The sequence below is a fragment of the Salvia hispanica genome, chromosome 4 (genome assembly GCF_023119035.1).
Source record: "Salvia hispanica cultivar TCC Black 2014 chromosome 4, UniMelb_Shisp_WGS_1.0, whole genome shotgun sequence".
Classification (NCBI taxonomy): domain Eukaryota; kingdom Viridiplantae; phylum Streptophyta; class Magnoliopsida; order Lamiales; family Lamiaceae; genus Salvia; species Salvia hispanica.
This window is the reverse complement of record NC_062968.1, coordinates 14277791-14300519: the sequence shown is the minus strand read 5'-3', so window position 1 is coordinate 14300519 and position 22729 is coordinate 14277791. Positions and strand designations below refer to the sequence as shown.

At 37.1% G+C, this 22729-nt stretch overlaps 4 protein-coding genes across 7 annotated transcripts; 3 read left to right on the top strand and 1 right to left on the bottom strand.

Annotated features, from left to right (window-relative positions):
* Positions 1-513: 513 nt before the first annotated feature.
* On the top strand, positions 514-5237 carry LOC125218145 (TBC1 domain family member 22B-like). 2 transcript variants are annotated; one of them, XM_048119748.1, is made up of 10 exons: positions 514-751; positions 1362-1512; positions 1605-1788; positions 2190-2260; positions 2833-2970; positions 3074-3165; positions 3858-4129; positions 4356-4441; positions 4533-4634; positions 4905-5237. In XM_048119748.1, the coding sequence occupies exons 1-10, from the start codon at positions 642-644 to the stop codon at positions 5064-5066; spliced, it is 1368 nt and encodes a 455-aa protein (XP_047975705.1). In that variant the 5' UTR covers positions 514-641; the 3' UTR covers positions 5067-5237. The 2 variants fall into 2 exon arrangements, with proteins under 2 accessions (XP_047975705.1, XP_047975704.1); XM_048119747.1 differs by having other exon boundaries at positions 1602-1788.
* Positions 5238-7131: 1894 nt separating this feature from the next.
* Positions 7132-9869, top strand: LOC125219514 (mediator of RNA polymerase II transcription subunit 7a-like). Its single transcript, XM_048121511.1, has 5 exons — positions 7132-7410; positions 7515-7584; positions 8493-8659; positions 8758-8831; positions 9491-9869. The coding sequence occupies exons 1-5, from the start codon at positions 7276-7278 to the stop codon at positions 9549-9551; spliced, it is 507 nt and encodes a 168-aa protein (XP_047977468.1). The 5' UTR covers positions 7132-7275; the 3' UTR covers positions 9552-9869.
* A 1725-nt stretch (positions 9870-11594) lies between these two features.
* On the top strand, positions 11595-15583 carry LOC125222648 (APO protein 1, chloroplastic). Of its 3 annotated transcripts, none has more exons than XM_048125375.1 (5): positions 11595-11781; positions 12354-12441; positions 12698-12771; positions 14155-14519; positions 14602-15583. In XM_048125375.1, the coding sequence occupies exons 2-5, from the start codon at positions 12387-12389 to the stop codon at positions 15437-15439; spliced, it is 1332 nt and encodes a 443-aa protein (XP_047981332.1). In that variant the 5' UTR covers positions 11595-11781; positions 12354-12386; the 3' UTR covers positions 15440-15583. The 3 variants fall into 3 exon arrangements, with proteins under 3 accessions (XP_047981332.1, XP_047981330.1, XP_047981331.1); XM_048125373.1 differs by having other exon boundaries at positions 14149-14519; XM_048125374.1 differs by lacking the exon at positions 11595-11781 and adding an exon at positions 12123-12262 and having other exon boundaries at positions 14149-14519.
* Positions 15584-15726: 143 nt separating this feature from the next.
* Positions 15727-16992, bottom strand: LOC125222649 (probable peroxidase 26). Its single transcript, XM_048125376.1, has 3 exons — positions 16722-16992; positions 16440-16619; positions 15727-16318 (listed from the first exon to the last, which is right to left on the bottom strand). The coding sequence occupies exons 1-3, from the start codon at positions 16980-16982 to the stop codon at positions 15728-15730; spliced, it is 1032 nt and encodes a 343-aa protein (XP_047981333.1). The 5' UTR covers positions 16983-16992; the 3' UTR covers position 15727.
* Positions 16993-22729: the final 5737 nt, after the last annotated feature.

The following is a 22729-nucleotide window of genomic DNA, read 5'->3' as shown; positions in this document are numbered from 1 at the left end:
CTTTTGGACACAGAAATTAAGAAATTTTGTTGAAGAGTAGGAGAGAGAGTAGGAAAGATAAAGAGGGAATAAAATAGATAATATAATAAAGTAAGATTGATTGAATGTTTTGTGTTTTTGTTAAAAAAAGAAATGACTTAACTCAGTTGGAACATCCAAAAGAGAAATAAGACTCAATTTAGTTGGGATTGAGAGAATATTCAATTCTCTCTTTCTTTATTTTATACCTACACCTATTTTTTATCTCTATAATTAAACACGATAACCAACACCTTTTAAAATCTCTTGTCAAATAAGAAATAAGTTACGGTAGCATGAAGAATGAAGTACTACTAAATTACTAATATAAAAAAAAGAGAAAATTTATCAAGCTAAATTTACCTAGTTGGTTTTGCATAAGTATAATTAACAATACATTGTTCATGTTAAAATATGCTGGATCAATTAAACTATATTGGGATTCAAATTAAAGTTTTTGTTAAAATAATACTAATGTCTTCAAAAATAAAACACTCAGATAATTCACTCAGAATATGCGAATGATGCATCAGACTCAACGCAGCGCCAACTACGCCGATCATACAGCGTAGTAGTAACAAATTTATGATGATTTTAGCGGAAATCTAGAAGTCCCAGAAACCATGAGGAGCAGCAGTAACAGTAGAGCTGAGGACAGGAACAAACCAGTTTCTTCTTCACCTCCTCCAGCTACCGATTCCAGATTCAATCAAACTCTTAGAAATGTTCAAGGGTATGTGTGTGTGCGCGCGCGTTTATTATTTTCACTGTTTTAGATCTACACTTGATTGTCAGGGCATCCAATTTTGCGGTTTGTATCATTTAAATTATGAGGACTTGTTGGAATATAAGTTACAGTTCGATTTTGTGACCAATTAGTGTTAGTTTTAGTTAATTGGCTCCGTCTATTAGCTAATGATCATACACTTTTTAGGTTGTGTGATTTCTCTACAAAATTGAATGGATCCTGAACTGTGGAGTTGTCAGTGTGTTTATATGTGCTGATAGTTGATGATGCAATTGAAGTGGTGGTTCTAAGTTAATAAGATCAGATCTGATGAATTCAGTGGTTTTGTGCTTCTTTGAGGCTTTTCGGTTATACGGCCCTTAGGTGGTTGACTTGGTAGATCAAATTCATTTTCAAATTGCTGAATTACAACTCTTTATACTGTTTAGAGTAATTCATTAGGTATCTGCTTTGCCTTAGATTAACTTGCCGGGCTCAATTGCATAAGGTAGGTTGCTCGTTTGGTCCTGACATCGACCAAACTCTGGTGTCACTAGGATATTAGAGTTTATTCCTTTATGAAAAGAGTGAAATGTAACGTATATACTATGTACAGTTTGCTCAAGGGTCGCAGCTTCCCTGGTAAGATATTGATTACTCGGAGATCTGACCCTTTGGATCCATCAACTCTGCATTCCCCAAACATTGACAGGAGGTCTCCAGAGAGTGATAGAGATCAAAGTGAGCAACAGGACAGATCGACTGAGGTATCCATTTTTGTTGCCCAAATATATGCAGATCCATATAAACTCAAAAGTTAAACCTTTGACTTACTGATTGATGTTCTTCATCCTAGAAGGATGAACTTCAAAACAGAAGTAGCACTAATGCCAGTTCCTCAGTTAACAATACAAAACCTTCAAGCACGAGTAGTCAAAGCACATCAAAAGAGATTTCTAAGTCCAATGTAGGAGCTAGAGCTACGGATTCTGCTAGGCTAATGAAGTTCACAAAAGAATTATCTGGGTCCTCTGTGATCTTAGGTATGTACTTTTCTTCATTTTCAATCAAATATGTTAAGTAGAGATAATACATTTCAAGTTTATTTATATGTGCTGTGAAATTGCATACACATTAATGCATAGCTTTATGGCATGCATCACAATTGTTTTTCTATCTCCATCTTGATAGGAAAGTGATACAAAATGTGGTGCAACCAGGTTTTCTGATAGTCACTTCTCTGCATGCCTCTTATGTATTTCACAAAAAAGCATGGCTACTCACTTGAATATCAATGAGACATGAAAGTAAATTAATTTGATATTTCTTAACATTATTGCTGAAAGGAAATTTTCAGCTTTGTTCTTGGGGTTAATGTTGAATGTCTCTCACAGCTATCTTCCTTCACTCTCTTAGTGCTTTTCTTTTTTATGAAATAATGCAGAAAAACTACGTGAATTATCATGGAGCGGTGTGCCTCCCTATTTGCGTCCAACTGTATGGAGACTTCTCTTGGTATAAGCATTCACAATTGATCTTTTTTGAATTATTGAATTGCTGTGAAGTTCTAGTAATTTAGATAATTTTCTCTTAGTTTTGACTTGGTTCTTTGGAACATTGTTTTGAACTTGTCCCTTCTCTTGGTAAAGGCTTTCATGATTAAAACAGGCTTTATAAAAATAATAGCTCATAAAGACTGAATATGAGAATGGTGCCTGATCCTGGCCCCCAATCTGAAAATTGAGTGAAAGTTTCAAAACATGTATGGAAATGTCCACTTGCATAAGTAGCTGACCAATAATTTTTGTTTCCAGTTTCAATATATATCAAAGTATCCTGAGATGAAAGAGTCCAGTTGTCTATCTTGATTTTTCGTATTCTAACTTCTAAGTGTAGAATATGGAGCTATAATCTTATAGTAGTGCTGCTGTAGTCTTAATCGATTCTTTTCAAAGAATCCTTTGCATCAATTTATGGAACATTTGTTGGTTGACCTTTTTATTCCTATCTTGTGATTGTTAAGGCTTACGATGCCAAGTTTTAGTATTTTATTCTATTCTTGAACTTTGAAGATGAACTGACAACAGGGATATGCACCCTCTAATTCAGATAGAAGGGAGGGAGTTCTGAGAAGAAAGCGCATGGAGTATCTTGATCATGTTGCGCAATATTATGATATTCCTGATACACTGCGCACAGATGAAGAGATTGGAATGCTTCGTCAGGTTAATAATCGTAGATCTTTTTTATGGTTTCTTTGTCCTTTGGTGTGTTATCACTTATTACATAGTACGGAGTACTAATTATTATTTCTCATGAACTTGCCAGATTGCTGTTGATTGTCCCAGAACTGTACCTGATCTGTCTTTCTTTCAACAAGCTGAAGTACAGAAGTCACTGGAGAGAATACTTTATACATGGTCAATGCCGTTTCTTGGTCCAATTTTGCATCTGTTTGGTTTTTATTGGTGGTCCTGTTTGTTCTCTCATCTATGAGCATCTCAACAGTATACTAATTTTGAGTGAAGGAACCTTGTTTCACGTTTCTATTCTAAAGGATTATTCTGGAATAATTCTATCTAGACTAGATTATGTTTTCACACACCTTTGATTCTCAATTCAATATTTACATAAATGTGACTGGAGAGATCTGTAAGCCCAAATGATTTTTTGGTGTCAGGAATTCTTTTTGGTGGCAAATATAGGCTAGGATGATGCAAGCCGAATCACGAGAAGAATTTTGTGTTGATAATATAAGATAAAAACAGTGATTTAAATCCTAGTGTTCTAGGCATCTTCTTTTAAGGATACTTGATATATTATAAGTTTAATTATTAACGTTGGCACTTTTTTCATCACTGCTTGTGGATTTTTTGAACTGGAAATAGTTTATTTCTCAATAAACCTGTTGCCATGGTGTATTCTTAACTGAAAAAATCTGACGAGCTTCATAGTTGCATGGTTGTCTTGCTGGGAAACATATGATATTTTTCTTTATAAGAAATGAAGCTTTATGATGCATCCATCAATCATTCTGTTGTTTCTTTGATTCCCTATGCCATCCTTCATATCAAATTCTGTGGTAAATAATGCTATTCTTTTCCAATTCAAGGGCTATCCGGCATCCTGCAAGTGGTTACGTGCAAGGAATAAACGATCTCGCTACACCTTTCTTAGTTGTTTTTTTATCAGAATACCTGGAGGGTACTATTGACACTTGGTCAATGGCTGATCTGTCTCGTGAGAAAATATTAAATGTTGAAGCTGATAGTTATTGGTGTCTGTCGAAGTTGCTTGATGGTATGCAAGATCATTACACCTTTGCCCAGCCAGGAATCCAACGTCTTGTGTTTAAGCTGAAGGAACTGGTTAGAAGGATTGATGGTAAGATCTTAATAGTTAATCCAGTTGCTTCTATCTTGAAATAGGTACCTAGAATCTTGTCCATTTAGATAACATGTCCTTGCATTAAAAACCCCATAAACTCCAAATTTGGTTGCTCCATTTGTGATTGTTAGATGAAAAAGTAGTTTTGGAATTAGTATACCAATCTCTCATTTATTGAGATAATTGATTTACCGATTAACTTCTTTCTTTCCAAATGAATTAGAACCTGTTTTAAAGCACATAGAGGACCAAGGGCTTGAGTTTCTTCAATTTGCTTTCCGCTGGTTCAATTGCCTTCTTATACGAGAGGTACGGAGCCTACATTATCATGCTACCTATTCAAGTTTTTCCATTAATTTGTAAGTACCATCAACTGTGAATGTTTCAATGTTATTTTCAGATTCCATTCGGTCTTGTTAGTCGTTTGTGGGACACGTATCTTGCTGAAGGTGATGCACTACCGGATTTTCTTGTCTACATATCTGCTAGTTTTCTGTTGACGGTAAGTAAAATCACTTTGTGCATTTTGTCTATTGCTATTTTTGTAATTAAAAGATGAGAATTGAAAAATTAAACTCATAGCACTAGAGAACCAAACATCAGATAAGTGATAACTTAAGAGTCTCATTTTACATAAAATTTATCCATCTCCGAACATGTAATGGGCGACACCTTGTATTTTTTACATTCTTGTACGAACTCAGTATTTGAGTTTTTATTTCGGGTGTTTAGGTTAGTTATGAAGTTGGAGATTGAATTTGTATGTTTGCAGTGGTCGGAAAAGATACGGAAGCTGGATTTCCAGGAGATGGTGATGTTTCTTCAGCACCTTCCTACGCACAACTGGACGGATGTCGAACTAGAGATGGTGCTTTCTCAAGCTTATATGTGGCACACCATGTTCAACAACGCACCTAGTCATTTAGCTGGCTGACTCATCTGTTTCATATCCCTTTGATTATTTGTTAATTTTCTAACTAATTTTGCTGTTTCTTACAAGGATTTGTGCTGCTGCCTTCTCTATTGTACCATGTAACTTGCTTCTGATTCCATCTTTCGAAACAGATGTGAAAAATATTTGCTAAAATGGGAACTTTTGGATCCACTTATGAGTGTTTAGTTGTTTTTGTTTTTGCATCTATGAATTAAACAGTTATACTACTATTTGTTTATATTAGCATATCGTTTTGAGTTACATGGATTGTTACAAACTAAAATTGCTATTTCTTTTTTTAAAAATAGGAATTATTTCCATTTTGTTTCGTTTCTTAAAATTAGAAGCTTTCTATTTTAGAAAAAATAATCTTTCTAATAAGGTGTGATTTTTTTATTTTATTATATCAGTTATGCATTAAAATCGGTACCATTTCAAAAATTTATATGTTTAAAGGATGAAAGTAGTATTTTACTCTTTAAAACAAAATAAGATTTGACGATTTCCTCTATGGTTTGCTGGTGAGTGGCTCCCTCCAGATTGGGCTGCTGCCACTGTCGTTGCCGGTCACGGGGCAGTGACTCATCAGGCCACGCATTGTTGAAGCGCAAAGCACCTAAAAGCTAAGTCTCGACCAAATTTTACCATCACAGATATGAAGAAGCAGCTGATATCTTGAAAACTCTCATCTGGAAATCCATTAGAATAGTCAATTGACCAAATTTGATGTTTATGTAAAGATTCATTATTCGGCCAGAGTTCGGGATGTTAGCGACCAATTGACATTTTTAATTTCCAACACCGAGCTTGGATATATTTTTTTTAGTGGAAACTTTCGACTACAAACCTCTCATGTTCTCCTCGTGCACGAAAAAAAATCGCACATATTCGCTCCAATTGCGCTCAAATTCAATTGTGTGACTTTCTTTCTTAGACGCTCTGAGGTAGAATCATTTGAGTGTATGAATTGAATTTAATGTGAATATAGTAACGTGATTATGTTAGGAAAATCATATCTAGTTCAATTGAAAATGAAGTCAACCCAGTTTGAATTATTTCTATATTCCAATGGATAAATTTCCAATTTAATTAGTACATTTGTGTAGGGAGAGAGAAATTGGAGGAGAAAGAATGGTATTTTTTCTGCATAAGAGATAAGAAGTATCCAACTGGCCTGGCTGCGAACGAACAGAGCTACTGGATGCGACGGGCAAAGACCGAGAAATTTTCTAAGGGAAGAAAGTGGTCGGAATGAAGAAAACCTTGGTTTTCTAACAAGAGAAGCTTAGCAGAGACACTTTTGACGGAGGGAGGGAATGAAGATGAGTAAAAATGGCTAAGGGATATGGTTTCCCTTGTTACTTACAATATGCTGCTGCGGAATTTTGTAATTGGCAGCTTCGTTTCTGATGATGCCAACTGATAACATTTGCTTTTGGCGGTGTTATATATAATGATGATCATATCAATTAAAGCGGATATGATTTTCCTAACATAATCACGTTAACTATATTCACATTTAATTCAATTCATACACGTCAATGATTCCACCTCATTGCGTATGAGAATACAACTTAATTCAAGTGCAATTGGAGCAAAAATGTGCATTTTTTTTTCGTGCAAGACGGAAGCGCGAGAGGTTTGTAGTCGAACGTTTCCACTACAAAAAATATCCAGGCTCAATTTTTTCATGAACTTAATGAAGGAAAGTGTGTTTCAGAGCTACCAAACGAGTCCTTATGATAATAAAATGTGAGTGAAATAAGTAGTGAAATGTAAGACCTACTGATAATAGTGAAATAAGACTCTTATTGTAAGACAAATCAAAATAATAAAATATACTCCCTCCGTCCCAAGGTATTAGACCAACTTTTCCTTTTGGGATGTCCCAACATATTAGAAATATTTAATATTTTTTCTTCTGTATTTATTTCAAGTAACAATCTTTCTTAAAATTCCTATTGCTCAAGAATGTGGTGGGATCCAATAGAGCAGTAAAAGTGATACTCATATTTCAATTAATTTTTCTACTCATTTTTATACATATTTCTTAAAACTTCTACTCAATCAAAATGACCGTTTAAATTATGAACAAACAACTTTGTGAAAAATGAATTGTTCGTTCATAGTAGTAGTACTATTTTAAATTTGAATTGGCATGTGAAAAATTCTCTCTCCACTAATTGCTGCCTTGATCTCCAATTATCCCATGGCGACGGCCACTTATCCGCCGCCGCCGCCGTATTACAGGCTCTACAAAAACTACACCGACGACCCCGATTCCTGCCCCGCGCCGCCGCCTCCTATTGAAGGCCCCTACTCCCTCTATGGCGCCAGCTACACGGTATATACTGCAGCTGTAGAATGCAATTACCGATCAACAACTGTAAAATTGGGGGATTTGATACTCTGTTTCTCTAACCTTCTCTTTTACTAACTATCTTGTAGACGGATGACGTCCTTCCAGGTCTAGAAGAACAGGGCGTTCGTCAGTTATACCCTAAGGGGCCCAATATTGGTATGTGCGTGAATTCCTACTTTCAACGCAACACAATATACCTAATTCAGTGTCAAAATTTAATCGAGTCAATGTCAATTACGGTTTTTGTTTGCTCTTTTATGCTTTTGAATGATGTTTATTTCTTGTTTTTAAAGAGTTGGTTCAGGCTTTGTGAGAGCTAAAGAGCTTTGAGAGTTTAGGCATCACAAAAATTCATAATTTGGATATGGAATACATTGCATTTCAATAAATCAGTATTGTTATTATCTAAATTTGAATGTCCACGTTAAATAGGTGTGATGTTCACATTGTTTGTAAAAGAACCTTGGCCTATGACATCGACCACACCGAGCCTGGACAATATCATCCTTTTAATTACTGCATTGCTTTTAATTCCCATAAGACTGTTTTCTCAGCAGAAATTGACCACATGTACCATAGAATTCACTATAACAGTCACGAGCATTGAGATTGAGCATGAAGAAAATAGAACCCCTAGAAATTAAGATTGAATAGCTACATTTTTAATAACATGCACTCTAGATGATATGTGGAAATGATACTGAGCTTACAGAATTTAGCCTTTTAATCCCGTTCTGGTGTTAGATACTGGCATTGTGTTGAAGTTAAATTTTAGATCCTGTCAGACCCTATGCCAGGAGATCAAATTTCAGTCCAGTAATCAAATCAAGCATATAGATTCTATTATTAAGGTAAGAAAAAAAGGATAAGACTTAAGAGCATTCTTTCTATTTTAGCATCATTGTTCTTGTGAATTATCGATGCCCTCATGCTTAAGAAGATGTAATTTAATCTTACAAGCTTACCTGTGTTTCATCTCTTTATGTAGATATGTGCTTTATTATTCTCAAGTTGGTGAAAGAATGCCGTCCAAAACTGAATTTGTTCATTTGATTTTTCATTAGATTTCAAGAAAGAGCTCAGGTCTCTTAACAGGGAATTGCAGTTAAATATTTTGGAGCTTGCTGATGTTCTTGTAGAGCGTCCATCGCAGTATGCTAGGAGAGTAGAAGACATCTCTTTAATTTTCAAGAATTTATATCACCTTCTGAATTCTCTGCGTCCGCACCAGGTGAAGTAACTTAGGCAGCATTGATTTGCTTGTTGATTAAAGAAACAACCATTGGCTTTTGGCTTCTTTTAATATACATTTTCCCTTTATTTTCTCAGGCTAGAGCAACATTGATACATATCCTAGAACTGCAGATACAGCGGCGTAAACAAGCTGTTGAGGACATTAAAAGGTATGTAACCTTTGCGAAACTCTGCAGCGGACATGGAATCTGTCCGTTCTGTTGTTTAATGAATGAGACCTATATTTAAATTTCAGTTTGATGCAACTTTTACTTTTCACTTATCACCATCCAAGTATGGTTGTCGGGCATAAGAGAAGATAATTGTTAACATATTGTTTCCATTAGTCTAGCAAAGATAAAGTATTTGCTCATTACAGTTTTCTTTTTCTGTTATTGATATCTCTTAAATTGATTCTGAGTCAAGGACATTATATTTGTGCTACATGGTTTCTTATAACCACTGTATGGAAGTGGTGTATGTTCCTCTTCTGTCTGACATCGCTTTAGGACTCTGTATATGAAATATCTCCGAGCCGAATGTTTGGTGCATCTGTACTCTGTAGTCAAAATTTCATTGCATACAGACATGCCGGTCGATCACTCAGTTTCCATCGTTAAACCTGAAATTGACTTGTTTTATAGTAAACTTTAGTAAATATGATGCAAGAAGCATGATTTAAGCCAGACTTGATTTTGTAAAGCCAGTACCCTCTATCTCTCGCTCTAGAAACGACAGTTTTTATCCCTGCTTCGTTCTTGCCTTGCTTTCTATTAAAGTTGTTAAGGTTTTCACTGTATATCAATCATGTATATATATCCGGTGACAGGAGAAGAGAAGAAGCACAAAGGCTTCTAACAGAGGCGCTTGGAACTCTCGATGGACAATGAAAGATCAACTCATGTCTTCATGATACGTTATGCTTCTGAGTGCTAAACAAATAAAGTAATTCAGCAAATGGGGCGACTTTGAAGACACTGTTGCATTTGGAGCGTGCTTATTTGATAATGTAGAATCTGGGTACAATACATTGAATTGAAAGATACTTGTCTGAGTAGCCTACTCCTTGAAATGTATAGGGCAAAATACTCATCTACTTATTGTGTCAGTACTTATGTTCCTCCCCCTGATGGTGTTTGTCGTTGGTGATTAGTCTTGATAAATGAAAATTATTTAGGATAATCTATTGAAATTAACGATCTTCTCGATGGTGTTCATTTGTTTGATTCATGTCCACCTGAAGAAGAAAATATCGTAATGGATACCTATTACTACTATAAAGAAGAGCTTTAATTCACAAAATTTGGTTTGTTTATTTTGTTGTATTGTATTTATTTATTGCAACAGGGATTATGTTTTTCTTCATTATTTTTGGATTTGTGTGTTTTACCGTTTTTTTAACAATAAAAGCTAGTTAGGCATTTATAAGAAAATAGGATTAATTTAAATATATTTGAAATTAATGTTACAAGTTTATAAACGCAAGTCAGTATTACTTTTCCAATTTTTTATTTTTTTTAGAGTCGTTTTCTGAAAAACAAAAGGTTTGTACTTTGGAGTAGAAAACTGAGGAGGATAGGGTGGCTCGAACCCGATAGAGTGACCCAAATAGCTCATCAAATTTAGAGGGCTAGGGTTTCAAAAAGTGTATTCCGGTAAGGAGTCTCGCCGCTCCAGGTTCCTTCGATCCACGTCGTCTTCATCTGAGAAGTTAATTTCATTTTTTCTCACTTCAACAGATTAGGTTCAATGGATATATTAGCGTACAAGATAAAATCATTATATAATTTATTTATTTTGTATCTAGATTTGAGGGTGTAGGCTATAAAAGATTATAGATACGTATCACATATGACACCGTACATTTAACTAGTACTCCCTCCGTCCCTTGAAATTTGGCACCATTTGATCCGGCACGAGTTTTAAAAAATGTAATAGAAAGTGAGTTGAAAAAATTAGTGGTATGTGAGTTCTACTTTTATATATTAGTTTTAAATAAAATGAGAGTGAGAATGAGTTAGTGGAATGTAGGGTCCACTACTTAAAATGGTAAAAGTGAAATGTAACAAATTTTTAGGGACGAACGAAAAAGGAAATAAGTGACAAATTTTCAGGGACGAAGGGAGTATTAAATTATACTACCATTATTATGTTTTTTTACTAATAAACATCGAAGAATTAATTTGAAATTATGAGATATTAATCCCTAAAAACCATAACCCAATTAATCCGCACATGATTAACCCTAAAATCCGAGTAAGGCTGACCCGAAATCTGTTGGACTGGCCAATTAACATCTCTATACAAAACCAATCAAATATTACCGGACAGTAAATATTTTCAACATCTCTATTTATCCTTTCACTTAGCATTCGCCAAACGTCCAAATAGAGAGATTTCAGAAAAAGAGATTAAATTCGTTGATCTTTCGAAATATTGGATTGTGACATACGAAATATTCAAAATAAGAGATTTTTAAAATTTTATGTTTTTTTTTTCTTTTTCTTATTATTTCTTTCACAATATTTACAAATTACACCCTCTGTCCGCAAATAGGAGTCTCGTTTTTCTATTTTAGTCTGTCGGCGAATAGGAGTTTCAGTTTACTTTTACCCTAAATAGCTATAGGGTCTCACCTTCCACTAATTCATTTTACTAACATTTCATTTAAAACTAATAGTATATACAAGTGAAACTTATATTCTACTAACTTTTTCGGACTCAGTTTTTTTAACATTTTTTAAAGCTAGTGTCACCAAGAAATGAGAATTGCGAAGAAGTTTTTTTAACATTTTTTAAAACTATATAACCACTTACCCCTAATATTTTCAGCGCAATATTTTCTTAATAATCTCACGACCACAATATTTACAAAATTAACCAATTTGAATAATATTTTTATTCTAATTTTATCTCTTTCGATCCATCTAAAAATTTCAATAAGAGAAACTCAAATTTCCACTCCATTGCGTCCGGCACACTAGATTCTCAACGTCCCTCTCGATCTCCTCTTTCAAAAGAAGATTTGGTCGCTTCTTCTTCTTTGCTGCTGTCCGCTGTCAAACCAGGTTGCCGCCGCTGCCTGGTGCCATTCCAGCTCAGGCGGCCCCGTTTTTCCCAGTTAAGTTCTTCATTCAATTCTGTATTCTTTAAAGTTCAACTCTAATTTCGGGTTGTTCGATTTAGTTTGCGGATTACATGGATGCAAATGAAAGAAAATTGGAATTGGATGGTGGGAGAGATAAAGATATACCTTTGTAGTTGGATTAGAAATTGGGTGGTTTATGCAATTGTGGGCAGAGGAATAGAGATGGGCGTTTTCCGCCATGGGAGAGATGAGCTTTGTGTATATGGCGTTGAGTTGAAATGGGAATATAAAATTGGAGCATTAAACTTGTGGTGAAAATTAGGGATTAATTTGGTTATTTCTGAGAGAAATAATTAGAAAAAAAATAAATCTCTCCACCAACAGATTTTTGTCTTTTTCTCTCTCACTCTAAAAATTCAACACCACTCCCCCGTCTTGCGAACTCGCCCGAAATTCAAGTAGCGCTGCTTCCGTCAGCCCCAAATTTTTTATTTTGCTCTTCAATTAATCCTAGTATGTTATGAACTTCACTTCAGCCAATAGCAGGGTCCGTGTCTATGTCTTCGTATTGATATTCTGCTATTTCCTTACAATACCAATGCAGGTTTCTAAATTAAGAAATCCTCCTGGAGTGTAAATGCTCCGGCAACTATCCATTGGTGCTTTTGTGCCATGGACTCCACTAAACAAGGGTAAGTATTTATTTTTTTTCCCAAGACCTTTTTATAACCGATTTCCTCTCAATAACCGGATAGAGTGTGCGCATTGGATTTGTTTATCTAACTAACAGTACAACACAATACTGTTTTGATGGTTGAGATGGGGTGATCACAATCAATTTGAGGCATCATCTCCAATTTTGGACTTTTTGTCATTTATTTCTTCCTTTCTGAAGCATTATGAACTACAAACTATGGCATGCTTTATGCTTTATGTTTTTCTTGCCAGGCACTTCACTAGCTCCGGCAGAAAATAAGTCGTTTGATACTCCATTTCCAAGATCAACTTTCCATGGACAAAAGGTTCTTTTTCACCAATTATAGCTTCTCTTGTCTCTGTTATGGCTGTTTGGTGACTTGGGACATGTTTGGTCTGACACTCAGCATATCTTATTATTTATTGTCTTGTAATTTGATAAAATTAGATTAATCTAGAAGCTGTGTAAAAGATTCCTCACCTCCATCAATCATTGTCCAGGGAAGCTACTCCATCAACATTGCTCATTTCTTCTCCTTTATTGTTTGATATATCTTCTGGGAGAAAGAATTCTTTGTTCATTGAAATGCTAGCTTCCAAAGATCCAATTCTACTATGAAGGCCTTTGACTAGTGAAAATTTCCAAAAACCGTTCATTATTGTTAAATACTTAATTCTTATGATATCTATACCGAGTGAAACACTGGATGATGGCTATGTGTTGTTTTCTGCTTTCAAAGAAGTTGCATGGTATTGTGCAACATTGCTTACAGTAGTAATTTTCACTAAATATGCATGAAGAGTGAGGGACAAGAGAACTAATGCAAGAGAATGCTGCTACATGCCATTGATTCATTTGAGGAAGAGAATAATACATTTAGCTCCATCCATTACATTTTCTTCGGAGTAGATGCTTTAAGCTATTTTGTAGAATTAAGTGGAAAAAGACCTTGCTTTCTTGAGAACGCGTGGACATATTCAAAAGCTCCTTAGTGATTCACCTTAAAGCGCGTGTATTTATTTCCTAAAAGCTCTAGGATACTTCATTGATTCTATAAGAAAAGAGTAGTAAACATTATGAAGAAGTGGAATTTGCTGCTATGCTGCGCAACAAGGCCGAAAAGTTCTGATTCCAATTGCAAGGGTGCAGTACAGTGTTTCAGTTACAATTGCTTCAAGACAAGCCTTAATTTCTTTAACATCAAATGAAAAGTGAAACCAGCCATCACATATTATCTTTCTTAGCCATTTATATGAAGTGTACTGCATAATCCAAACTCAGTTGTAATATCTCAGATGCTCTTGAAACGTGCACTCACAATGTCAAGAATCAATTTTTTATTTTTGAACTACAATCTACTTTGTAACATCACATGCATAAGATAATAGCAATTTCTTGACAAAACTCATGTTGCACAGGGGAAAATGTTACATAAGACTTTGATTTGATAAATTAGTTTGCATTTCAGTAATATTGAAGAAGATTATTCATCTGATTATGTAACTTATGTGCCCCTGCCTGCTGCTTCATGTCCCGTTTTATTTTATTTCACAAGCGCACAGTCATCACTTTTTGTTTGCCACTCCCCTGGACCTGTCTATATCTTTTAAATTTTCTCTTACTGAGAATTGAATAGTAAACAAAAGTTAACTTGAAATATTGTGTTACCTATCCCGAATAAAGTTAATAAATGCTTTTGCAGTTTCAGGTTCGCCTTGTGTATAGCAAAGCTAATTCCATATTGAGACCTGAAATATTCTGTGGATATGGAAGGACTAACCATCATCGAAGGGTGAAGAAGCATGAGATATTACCCCAGAATGTGGATCTTCCACCAGTGTTGCCAAAGAAGAAGAAGAAGCCCTTTCCCATTCCCCTGAAGAAGATTGTGGAAGCAGCAAGAGAGGATAAGAAGCTTGCACAAATGGGGATTGAGAAACACCTCGAGCCTCCTAAGAATGGAATACTTGTACCCGACCTGATACCAGTGGCTTATGACGTACTTGATGCTTGGAAAGTTTTAATTAGTGGACTAGCGCAGCTTCTGCACGTTGTTCCAGTCCATGCTTGCAGGTACTGTACAGAACCAGAATGTATTAAGATCAGCCACAAGATTTTAGTCCTTTCAGTAACATTCTTGTGCTTTTTCTTGCAGCGAGTGTTCAGAAATTCATGTTGCGCAGGTTGGTCACAAGATTCAAGACTGTCATGGCTCAACTAGTGGAAGCCGCAGAAATTACCATTCATGGATAAAGGGTTCCATCAACGATGTTCTCACCCCCATCGAATCATACCATATGTATGATCCATATGGCCGGCGAATTAAGCATGAAACCAGATTCAGCTATGACAGGATTCCTGCGGTAGTTGAACTCTGCATCCAAGCTGGGATCGAGTTGCCAGAATATCCTTCAAGAAGGAGAACAGAACCAATCCGAATGCTCGGTAAGAAAGTTATCGACATTGGCGGACATGTTGATGAACCAAAACCCTTCCTACCAGGTAGTCCAGGGTCACAGATTGTTGAGTTCGACACCTACCGAGCCCTGGAGCGGTTTCCTCCCCCAACGGAGCAGGAGGTCCCTATGGTCGCGCAGGCGACAATCAACGCGTACGAGAAAGTCAGATGGGGCGTGACGAAGCTGATGAGAAAATACAGCGTCAAGGCATGTGGGTACTGCTCAGAAGTGCACGTGGGGCCATGGGGCCACAACGCGAAGCTCTGTGGAGAGTTCAAGCATCAGTGGAGGGACGGGAAGCACGGGTGGCAAGACGCGACGGTTGATGAGGTGTTCCCGCCTAATTACGTGTGGCATGTGGAAGATCCGAAAGGGCCACCATTGAAGAGCGCGCTCAAGAGTTTCTATGGCAAGGTTCCAGCGGTGGTCGAGGTGTGCGCGCAGGCGGGTGCTCATGTGCCTAACAAGTACAAGCCAATGATGAGGGTTGACATTGTGGTCCCAGAAGATAGAGAGGCTCCCTTCGTTGCCTAGCGCCTTTGGATGCATATAGATTCAAGGTTTTCCCCTCTCTCTAAATGCACTTATTGTACATATAGATTATGACATTACTCTTTAGGATCTGGCCAGTATTGTTTACTATATCTAGAAAAAATAAATTCTGAAAATTCAATTCAATCATACTTGAGTTATTAAATCCCAGATTATAGCAGCACTAATTCAGCGCAAAAAATATAACACCTGGACACTCTCCATGACAGTAAGAACAAATAGAAAAAAGAAGCAATTTATTTGGAGTAGGTGATGAATGATCCTAGATTTCTAGGTGTAGGGGTTGTTCTTGTTGGTGAAACGGCAGTTTAGGCGAATCTCCCCTTGATTCCCTGTGAGCACCTTAAGGCCTCCCAACCTGCTGATCGAGAGCGAAAACTGCTGCTTCAAGTGCTCCAATATGGCCACGTATTCAAGCGCCAGCTGACTCGTGTTGTAGCTCTGGAGCAGGTCTTGATCCACCTTCAAAACTGCCTTGTTGGACACTAGGTTGCTGTAGTACTTGTTGCTGAACCTGTACTGGTCGTCAGTCAGGAACACGGTCGGGTCTTTCTGGCCTTTCTTGAGGGTTTTGGGGCATTGCTTTCGCAGTTCATCCCGTCGGGATTTGGCAATGGAGGGGTCAGGTTTCCTAGTCTTGTTGAAGTTGTAGAGACGGTCGTTGAGGTTGGCGCAGTGCGTTTTTCCCATGGTGTGTGCTCCAAGAAGGGTAGCGTAGTCCATATCGTCAAGGCCCTTCGATTTGAAGTAGGCGATTCCTTGATCGATGGAGATGGCCGGCGAGGGGAGATCTACCCATGATGCTTTTGATTCCATTCCATCTCTTCTGCCTAAGTAGACTGGATACGAGGGTCCTCCCGCCTATTATAATTTATATATGCTAATCAGTCATTGCTGGCAAATAATAATAAAAAAAAACTACAACAGTAGCTAACGTCACAACTGAAACCACTATATATGTCTCATGGGCCACTGAACGTACAAAATAAAGAGCATCGCGAGTAGCAAGATGGAGGATGTCAGCGCAAGAAACAGCGCGGGGGCATCGTATTTCCAGAACCTTCTTGATCTTGTCAATCAGTACAAAACCATCCAACCCCGAATTTTTTCCAGATGTTTTCTCCGTGTGTGGCCCGTCCAGTAGAATCGACGCATCGCACCCCTGCATGAACATCACAAATATTATACTGTGAATTAGTCCCACGAGTCAACAAAATTAAAACTAGTATAGTATTTAAGATTTGTGTGAAAAAGAAATACTGACATTAACCATGCAGTCTGCGTAGACTAGCTTAAGCAGCTTGGCAGTAATGTTCTTCTCTCGAGTCCACCACAGCCTCACTTGATGCCTCACAAACGGCTCCACATTCGCGCACGTGTTGAGCTTCTTGTACAAGTGCCGCTTCAGCGCCCTCGACTCAGGCGGCAGTGTCACCGCAGCCTGCATCCGCCCCACGTACAAACTCAGCCCTAGCGCCACCGCCAACGATATCAATATCAAATCAAATCCACCTTCTCTCCTCATTTTTTTTGTACCAAAACCAATCTATCCAATCTCGATGTGAAAAGTGCGTGAATATATAGTGAAGCACAGCCATAGGCAGATCGGAAAGCCAAGCTGTGAAAAATAGTAGTATTAGTATATGTTTGCTTCATTAATTAGCTTGTTCCCTTAGATGCATTCTTTTATTATTCTCCAATTAATGTAGTACTATGATCACGTTGCCATGGAATTTAATGCAACTTAGAATTTTGGACGGCTTTCACGCCACCATATACTATTATTCTAGATCCATCGTATATAATACGTTTACGTTGCCATAGATGATTAATTAATAGTAGTATAGTTCTTCATTAGAGCTTTGGAGATGGGGTTTTCACGTCGGCCGAGATCTCTCATTAACTATTTTTAAAATTGAAGTATTAATGTGCGTTACCCCCCACCCAAGAAGTACTTTAGATACTGCTATATCCTATAGTCTATAGACATTTGAAGGGTTGCACAATTTTTATTTTCAATTACATGACCAGTGTTCTTAGTTAAATTTTACAATTATTAATTACGATTCATCAATCCAATTAGGTTTATGATTATATTGTAGTATTTAATTTACAATTTTTGTTAATAGGAGTAATTTCCTATTAAGATTATCCATGAAGAAAATGTCTATGGAAAATTACTAGTTTATGTTGTGTTGAATGGACTTGAATATGCTTACGTACTAAAAAAACATGGTTTTGTTCCATCACTTTAAAAATCTAAACATATGTATAGTTTATAGGGGTTTACTCCACAGTCCACACGATTAACTCTATCTCTCTCTCTCTCTCTCTCTCTCTCTGTATCTTATCTTCTTCTCAATCTCTATTATTTCACCTGCGGCTACGTGGGGCGATGAGCAGCAGTTTATTCCATTTTTCGGAAAGCATGGACGAACTTTTGTTAGGAGTTTTATTGCTCCCTTTTTGAGGTTGTTTTGATAATTTAAAGTAGGTAATATCCATACTTTAAGGTGTTTTACTACTTGAATCCAGTAATATAAATTAAGGTGATCAGCCGTCAAAAATTCAAGATTACAACATCTATAAGATTCATTTATGTACTAAGCATAGATTAGAAAATCAATCTTAACTAATAATCGAAGGTGTTGTAGATATATTTGTATAATGTGGTAGATGCAATGTAGTAAATAATGAACTCAATGCATTGATACAATGGCACATGCGGGACTTTGATACTGGAGCGTCCAAACTAACGTTAACAATTGTATATTTTCAGTATCAATAACACCAGAAACAATCACGACATAACAATACACATAATATGAGATAAATAATTAAAAAATGAGCAATATAAATTCAAGTACAGGTCATCTTCAAAATAATTGAAGAATATATTTTTAAATAAAAAGCATAACATTAAAATTATATTTACTAATATCATATATATGCATATAGAATGTAAGTAAATAATTATTTTATTCTTAGATTATGATGTTACATACAATATTTACATTAAAAAACAAAATAATATAAAAGTACTAGTGTGAAAAAATATTAATGGTTTAACTATAAGAATCAGACAAATAAATTAATTTAGCAATGAGAAAATAAAAATAATTAAATAAATTAATGGATAAATGATTCTATTTAGCTGTCTAGCTTTTAGAAAATCCAATCAACATATACTCGCTGCTACTGGGATTCGGATCTGTGACGAACGAGATACTAGACCAACCACTCGCGACCAACTGACCTATGGAATGACATGATAATTATTGAATGAATAGTACATATATAGGAAATTCTAAAATGAGTGGGTGGTCTAAGGGTCTCCCATGCTCCTTGCTAGGTCCGCCTCTGCAATGATATAATGTTATATTATATTTTTCTTAATATTTAATGTCACATGTCAGTTTCAATGAAAGATGACAATCTCTAAATATTTCAAAAACTAAGAGCATCCACAATGGCGGCGAGCGGGCCGGCTAGCCAATTCCCGGCGTTGGCCGGTCCGCTCGGCGAACCATTGCAACCGGCGAGCGCCATTTCGGCGAGCGCACGCCGGTTTGCGAGCGCTGGCCGATGCGCTCGTTGATTGGATGGCTGCCATTGCAGGCGGGCGATCGGAGAGTGATCGGCCAACAATTTTTTTTTAATTAAATTTTTGAAACACTATATATACGCGATTTTCACGTCATTTTCATTCGCACCACTTGTGTTAACGAGTTTTCTCTCTCTCCTAATTTCTATACAAGAGCAACAACGTGAAATGAGTAATGCGGGTGTTAGTAGTGGTAGTAGTGGTGGGGATGCTGAGGAGTACGAAAGGCAAATGGACTAAGCATTGGAGGCCTATACGTCCGGTGAGATAGACCGGCTGATACAGGGGGCTTTGCAGCCGGCGGTACCTCGACCTCGACCCTTTGTCCACCGCCGAGCAGTGATTGATCGGGATCACCAAACTGCACATCAGCGGCTATATGACGACTACTTCGCTTCGGAGCCGCGGTTGGGGGCCAACCTTTTCAGGCGGAGTTTTAGGATGCGCTTGGAGCTGTTTATGCGTACCGTTGACGCTTTAGAGCGTCGATACCTGTGTTTCCAGTTCTTCGAAGCCCTGATGCAGATGTACGTGGAGAAGCATGGGTTCCCGGGGATGTTAGACAACATAGATTTTATGCATTGGGAGTGGAAGAACTTTCCCGCTGCCTGGAAGGGTTCTACTGTTAGAGTTTGTATACTAGAAATCACCTTTTGAGTGATTGAATACTTTAAAACTCTTATTTTATTTTTCAAAGGAATAAACAGATTATTTTTGTCATAATGTTGTTATGTTTTACATTTAATGGATGTTTATTACATGTTTAAATGTATAAGTAACTTAACAAAGTCTAAGTCTTTGTTTTAGTAGACCGGTTGTGGGCGTCGTTCACTTTAAGGTAACACGGTCAGTTCTGAACAAAGAAAAAGAAGAATTTCACAACCTAGATAGGCTTAGACTACCTATCGTGAAAGGTTGCAATGTCAGTCCGATTATTTCTAAGCCTTACTGAAATAAGATGACGTTGGTGTGGTATATCACTGAATTGGATCTAACAGCGAGACATGTCTTTATGCTATCTACTGAAAGACGAGGTCTCGTAAATTTTTGTTTCTTAATCAATGTACGTTAGCATTTAGCATACGGTATTGATTATGCACTACTTTGACTTACCAAATGGTGCGAGTTTTTCGCAACCCAATAAGCCTGGTATATTGGGTAGTGGTGATTAATATCTAGCGGTGCTAGGATTGCTATTATGTTGAATCGTGCGCGAGGTGAGTCTCGTTTGATAACATCCTCAAGAGGAGCTTGAAATAAGGTTTTATTATTCGGAACCTAACTAGTTGGAGTTTAATTACTCTATGAATAATAAATAAGAATTTCTTGCTGAGTCCACTCTTGGAATAAATAAGATATTAATTAATTAAGTCCATAGCAGATAATAATTAATTAATGGATGTTTCTATCTTAAGCGGAAAATAAATATCAAGCGATGGAAACCCGGAGTACTTATAATTTCGGATATGGATGGGGAGTGCAATATTACTTCTGTCTGGTTGCTCGTAATATTCCAATTATAAGCTTATATTAAATTAGGTTTAATTTAATTAGTAAAAAGCTAATTGGAGGAGCCTCATATCCAAAACCTTCCATAGATCCCTATCTGGGCCCAATATGCGACTTAATATAAATAGGAGAATAAATGAGACAGAAAACACACTTTTTCTAGCAAAAAATTTCGTCCCTCTCTCTCTCTAGTAGAGGACGATTTTTCCTCTTCTTCGAGGGATAAGTTTTTCGTCTTCTTTATTTAAGTCCTAGTATACTGGTGAGATCAGCCCACCCTGATATCGTTTACAGTCCGGGAACCAGACAGAAGATCCGTGGTTTTGTACTCAAGATCTTCACGTGGAGAAGGCGCTAGCTATCTTCGATTCTTTGGAGAATCATCAAGGTAAAATAGCTAAATCGTAGAAAAGCATGTTTTAGGTTTTAATTAATTTAAAGCATGATTTATTTGAGTTGTGAGCATGATACATGTGACAATTGCGCGAATAGAATTTGTCTAAATAATTCGCTAAATAGATCAGAATTATTATGTAATTGATTTATGTGAGCGCTTACGCTGCCAACCCCTTCATCTACACCACCGGCTACAAGGGAAAGAATCCCACGATGATCCTCGAGGCCGTAGCTGATTATCGGCTGTGGATTTGGCATGCGTATTTTGGGGTAGCAGGGTCGAACAACGACCTCAACGTCCTCCACTCGTCTCCCCTTTTCAACGAGCAGTGCCAGGGCGTCGGTCCAGCCATCAGTTTTGTCGCCAACGGCAACCGGCATGATATGGGTTACTACCCTAGGTGGCCCGTCTTTGTGAAGACGATCAGATGCGCAAATGAGGACAAGAAGACCTACTTTGCGGAACGGCAGGAGTCGGCGCGCAAGGACGTGGAGCGCGCATTTGGTGTGCTCCAGTCCCGATGGGCGGCAATTAGGGGTCCAACGCGTTTGTGGCATGTCGACTATATTGCTTCTATAATGTACGCCTGCATTATCATGCACAACATGTTAGTCGAAGATGAAGGTGTACAACTGACTAGTTGGGCCAATAACGATGAAGCCGGTCCAAGCCACGACGTGGCCACCCCCAACGTACGAAGGGGGGTACCTCACGATGAAATCGGCCGCCTTCAGGCACATGCCGACATGCGCCAAGTGGCGGCTCATATTCAACTCCAAAAGGATTTAATTGAAGAGTTGTGGGCGCGGAGGACTACACGACGATAGTTTTTTTTGTTATATGTATTTTTTTTATTATGTAATTTTTATTTAATTAATGTACTTTTTTTATTTTAATGAAATTAATGAATTTTCCCATATATGTGTCGTAAATTTTATTCCGTATTTTGTGTTTAATTTCGTAAATTTAGTTGTTTTTTTAATTTTGATTGTTGTGGCTAGCCTATTGCTTGTCCAGTGGCTTGTCCTGATGATGTGGCAGGAGGAATTTTAGTGTTGATGATGTGGCAGGAATAGTTTGTGGCTGGCCTATGGCTAGCCTAAAGCCATTGTGAATGCTCTTACAATATAATGCTCTCCATTGTATTAGTATACTCCCTCCGTCCCGCTTTAGGAGTTCCGGTTGATCAATTTTGGGTATCCCGCTTTAGAAGTACCGGTTGGGATAAATTAATAAAAAATGTCTACAAAGTGTTAAAAGTGTTAAAAGTGGGTCCCAACATCCACTACAACTAATAAAAAAATGTTAAAATTGGGTCCCAACATCCACTACAACATTGATTTATTGGACACTCAATTAAAAGTGGGTCCCAACATCCACTACAATATTTATTTATTGCATAATCAAACACTCTTTTCTTAAAACATGTGACCGACTCAACCGAGACTCCTAAAACGGGACGAAGGGAGTAATATTCTTCATTGCATTAGTATAAAGTTCTTCATTGCATTAATATGCTGCCCTACGTCTATGTACAAATGTGATTTAATGAAGTTTGTTGCAGTGGTTTTAATGATGATGCGAACATCGTTGTTTACTTGAAGAACGGCGAGGAATCATGCAAGAACAGTGGAATACTTATTACGGTGGATGAATGACGACACAAACAAGATGATGAACATTTTGATCAATTGTGAGATAGAGTGAAAGATGCCAAAAACGAGCTTGAAAATTCATTTGATAAGTCGAATCAAAGCCTCAA

Excerpts from the sequence above, each read along its gene's own strand:
- LOC125219514 (XM_048121511.1), top strand. The coding sequence starts at position 7,276 with ATGGCGACGGCCACTTATCCGCCGCCGCCGCCGTATTACAGGCTCTAC. Across the intron at positions 7,411-7,514 it reads TCTATGGCGCCAGCTACACG|ACGGATGACGTCCTTCCAGG; the intron begins GTATATACTGCA and ends ACTATCTTGTAG. Across the intron at positions 8,832-9,490 it reads GCTGTTGAGGACATTAAAAG|GAGAAGAGAAGAAGCACAAA; the intron begins GTATGTAACCTT and ends ATCCGGTGACAG.
- LOC125222648 (XM_048125373.1), top strand. The coding sequence starts at position 12,387 with ATGCTCCGGCAACTATCCATTGGTGCTTTTGTGCCATGGACTCCACTA. Across the intron at positions 12,772-14,148 it reads CAACTTTCCATGGACAAAAG|TTTCAGGTTCGCCTTGTGTA; the intron begins GTTCTTTTTCAC and ends ATGCTTTTGCAG. Across the intron at positions 14,520-14,601 it reads GTTCCAGTCCATGCTTGCAG|CGAGTGTTCAGAAATTCATG; the intron begins GTACTGTACAGA and ends TTTTTCTTGCAG.
- LOC125218145 (XM_048119747.1), top strand. The coding sequence starts at position 642 with ATGAGGAGCAGCAGTAACAGTAGAGCTGAGGACAGGAACAAACCAGTT. Across the intron at positions 2,261-2,832 it reads CTGTATGGAGACTTCTCTTG|GGATATGCACCCTCTAATTC; the intron begins GTATAAGCATTC and ends AACTGACAACAG. Across the intron at positions 3,166-3,857 it reads GAGAGAATACTTTATACATG|GGCTATCCGGCATCCTGCAA; the intron begins GTCAATGCCGTT and ends TTCCAATTCAAG.
- LOC125222649 (XM_048125376.1), bottom strand. The coding sequence starts at position 16,982 with ATGAGGAGAGAAGGTGGATTTGATTTGATATTGATATCGTTGGCGGTG. Across the intron at positions 16,620-16,721 it reads ACGCAGACTGCATGGTTAAT|GGGTGCGATGCGTCGATTCT; the intron begins GTCAGTATTTCT and ends ATGTTCATGCAG. Across the intron at positions 16,319-16,439 it reads CTCGCGATGCTCTTTATTTT|GCGGGAGGACCCTCGTATCC; the intron begins GTACGTTCAGTG and ends AAATTATAATAG.